The sequence below is a fragment of the Alligator sinensis genome, unplaced genomic scaffold (genome assembly GCF_000455745.1).
Source record: "Alligator sinensis unplaced genomic scaffold, ASM45574v1 scaffold301_1, whole genome shotgun sequence".
NCBI classification, from domain to species: domain Eukaryota; kingdom Metazoa; phylum Chordata; order Crocodylia; family Alligatoridae; genus Alligator; species Alligator sinensis.
The window spans coordinates 669,795-673,695 of NW_005842035.1; the positions used below are offsets into that span (position 1 = coordinate 669,795).

Sequence of the window (3,901 nt, forward strand, 5' to 3'; positions counted from 1 at the left end):
GGTTCTGCCAACACCCACCCTAATCCTTCCGCGTCCCAGATCCTGCATCACCTGTGCTAAGTACTTACGCTGCATCCACGCGAAAAGCCCTAAATCCTCCCCGTCACTAATCTTTGGGCCCCTCTGAGCTGGCACACGCCTAGTGAATGAACACCACGGGAAGCGCCGGCCTTCGGGATGCGATGTCGGAAGAAAAGAAAAAGGGGCCCACGTTGATGCTACTTATTTGAAGTTGGGATGGCTGGAAGGAACGCCTGCAAGAGAGACCTGAAGTTTCTTTTCATCTGAATTGCTCTTAAAGCAGATAAATCAAGGGTCACCAATCAAGAGCAACTCAAGGTCGTGTTATATAAGGGTTGAGGTCAATAGTTTGGATGCAGACCATTCACCCCCGTGCTGAGACGCGCCTATGGTGGCGCAGGGTTTTGCATCTCACCTCATCGAGCCTCGATACGGAGAACCCCCTGCCCTTCCCACTCTCTCCCAAGAGTCTCTTACCATCCCCTCCTGGCGGCTTGTAGGGATTGTACTTTGGTTTCGGAGCAACAACGGGGGCAAACTTCTTCGGCATCTGCTGGGAGGACACCGAGATGCTGGGGGTCCCGAAAGCATGCGTGGTCTCCATTCGTGCAGTCACGTGGCCAACGGGCTCGCCAGTGCTCTTCGGCGGGAGCCAGGACGGGTGAGACATGATTCAGATCTGAGCGGAGGGGAAAAACAAACAGGCAACATGCACCTTAGCCTTGAATGTGAAAACGCCAACCTTTGCTTTTGCTAACTTGTGTAATTAAAATAGACATACACCTTGAATGCACGCACCTTGCATTTTAAATGTATGGCTAGGAATGGGCAGCGGTTTATTTATCCCCTGGACAGACTATCGGAGACGGTGGTTAGATCACTGGCATTCGCAGCAGAGAAAAAGGGGAAAGATTACAACCAGCTGTCAACCCTCCTCTCCAGATTGGAGTCAAGACCAGTAGACAGGACAACATGGAGGCATCTTCCCCCACTGAAATGCGAGTTCTTGGGTCAAAGCCTTCATTCGGTGTCCACAGCCCATTCACGTCTTATCTGCCTCAATAAAACTGCCAAAAAAGGTGATCAGGTGCAACCCCTGTGCCAAGTGTGTGGGCGCTCGCTGTCCCGTGAAGGAAAGCCATGGCCTTGTGCATCCAGTACTACACCGAGACTTGCAAACTGGGGGTTTTTGATCCAGCTGTGGTCTCTTGTGCCCCTTGGAAAAGCCCCTGAAACCCTCAGTGCCTTTAACTTGGGGAAAATGCCCCTTCCTTCACCTGGGCCTTGAGGGGCTATTCATCACTATAGCACTAAGTGCAAAGGTTTTCAGGGGTGATGAATGATTCCAGATGCCACTGATTTTGGATGGTCAATTCAAGACTTGCTAAAATGCACCGTTTTTCTGGAAGCGCAGGGCGCCCTCTCCGAAAAGCAGCCCCCCTCTGGTGTCTCAACGCACAAACCAAAGCCTTCAAGTGGAAAACGAGTCACGGGGACCTTTGAAAAGCGGTACCCAGTTCATCGGGGGCTCCGCTGCGATGAACAAATGCACTTTGCACTGGCTTTTGGACAGCCAGGAGATGGCAACTATTTCAGTCATTATGCCCCCTAAACTGGATCGGAGCTGCAGCGAGGCGGCGAAAGCCCTGTATCCCTTTACTAATTCCCCGTCATCCACTCCGGTGAAGAGGGAAGGCGTCACTAGTTGCACCCTGCGCCCCGTTGCTGGTGTTTCACACTCCCCCCATTTAGGTTAGAAGGATTCGAGCTGGCAGCAGGCTCCAGAGACTGCTCAGGGAGGCTCTCTTGAACCACAATGCACAGGGAAGGATCAGTGTGCAAAGCGGAGTGTGGGGCCACGGATGGCATCCTCTGATCGCTGTTGTGTAAAAAGCGTTTCCAGCTGTGAGCAACAAGACACACCAGAGTCGCTGCCGGGTTCGCAAAGAAAGCTGCCTTCTAGCTGCAGCTGCAAGCACCTTCCGACGGCGCCGGCACACACGGCCAGCCACGATCTCCCTGCAAATGAACGTATTAATCAGTGCAAAGGGGCGGCGGAGTGAGTGGGTGCAAAGGCTTCCAGGGGAGGGAAATCATTACCGAACCCTGCAGCGATATAGCTCTCTAATTACCCCAACCCAGGCAGAGGCCCCGTGGCCGTGCACACGGGAAATCTGTTTGAACGTCTCCCGAGGCGGTCTTTTCTGGAGCCAGGAACACCAGTTGCATATCGCCTACTAAAGGGCAGCCCTTCCAAGCTGAAAGTGAGCGGGCAGCTGCTACCGCCACCTCTGCCATCTATCTACCCCTGGACTGGAAACCAAGCATCTCCTCACTGGTGCTGCTGGAGAACTCAGCTGCCGCACCAGACGGCCCGCCTGCCAACTCGGCGTATTCTCGGGATTGCAAAGTTTACAGCTGCCGTGTGCAAGCTTCTCACGTTGCAAAAAAAAGAAAAGAAAAGGCAACTTCTGCAGACAGCTCCAAGTGTGATAGGAAATGTTCGAACAGGAAGGCGACACATCTGGAAGCTGATTTAAGCCTGTCACCATCTGATGCTTCTAGACGTTGCATCTTCATCTATTTCCCCATACATATCACCGGGTAAGTCAAGTTTTCAGACCTGAGCTATTCTGACTCACCCTGGCCACCGAGGAGAAGAAACGGCAGAGTTTAAATCATGGGTCACAGGGGGCAGAGAGAGGGACAGAGAGTGCAGGAGGGAGCCTCGGCCTGTCTCAACTCAGTGATTTGCCGTTTGGGAATAAAGTCACGCCAACGGGTAACGTGAGAATCCCAATTACCAGGCTGTCCGCAGCATCCCTACAGGTCACTGCTCAGCCCATGTCATGGCTTGTGGCAGTAAAGGTCCCATTTTGGGTGCAAGCTTTCTTGATCTCCCCCTTGGCCCAGAGCCACTTCCACCGTAATGCTTCCAGCAGGGAAAGCACCACGTTAACACAAGGACCGCCGCGGATGGAGAAATAAAGCCTGGCTGGACAGCTGATCCAGGCCTAAAAAATGGACAGAGGGTTGAAAAGAAATGGGCATTACTTAATCTAGGGAAGAAAGGAAAAGAGGGAGGAATTTAGTAACACTTTTCAAACACTAAAAGGGCGGGTGAACAGAGATGGTGATCCACCGTTTTCTATTTCTACTGGGGAGAGGACAAGAAGCGATGGGAGAAACAGGTGAGGTAAGTCAGGTGAACTTTTGGATGGAGAGGGTATGAAATACAAAATGAAATAAGCTTTGCATGTTGAGACTTCATAAGCCCTGGAACGGGGGACCTGGAAAGACCGTGAAATCTCTGCCATTGCAAGCTGTTACAAGCAGGGGAGACAAACCTGTGTCTGGGATGGTTTAAGGCAGGGACGAGACTGCCTTGAGCAGCACGCTGCACTAGGTGAGAGCCGATAGATGGATAGATGGATAGATATAGGGATATAGAAATAGATAGATAGATAGATAGATAGATAGATACTCTATCTATCCATCTAGCTAGCTAGGTACTGCATATCTATATCTATCTATCTAGATAGATACTGCATATCTATCTAGCTAGACAGCTATAGATATGTATATCTATATATCTATATGTATATCTATATCTATCTAGATAGCTGGATATAGAGAGATATAGATATGCATATATAGATATAGGTAATGTATATCTATCTATATGTATATCTATATCTAGATGGAGACAAATAGATGTACATTATCTATATCTAGCTATGCCTATACATGTATAGATATAGATATGTATGTATGTATATCTGTATAGTTATATCTATCTATCTATCTAGATTCGTAGTTTCTAGGGTCAGAAGGGACCTCAACAGATCATCGAGTCCGACCCCCTGCCTAGACAGGAAAG

General features: G+C 49.9%; 1 protein-coding gene across 27 annotated transcripts in view; it reads right to left on the reverse strand.

Annotated features, from left to right (window-relative positions):
* The window catches only part of LPP (LIM domain containing preferred translocation partner in lipoma), a 432,466-nt gene that overhangs the window by 262,484 nt on the left and 166,081 nt on the right, over positions 1–3,901 (reverse strand). For 25 of the 27 annotated variants that reach the window (XM_025202699.1, XM_014519363.2, XM_025202677.1 and 22 more), the window contains one exon: positions 499–700. The exons of the other annotated variants lie outside the window; for them this stretch is intronic. In XM_025202699.1, the coding sequence (XP_025058484.1) occupies positions 499–691 (193 nt within the window). In that variant the 5' untranslated portion in view covers positions 692–700. The remainder of the gene's footprint in view (positions 1–498; positions 701–3,901) is intronic. 27 annotated transcript variants of the gene reach the window in all.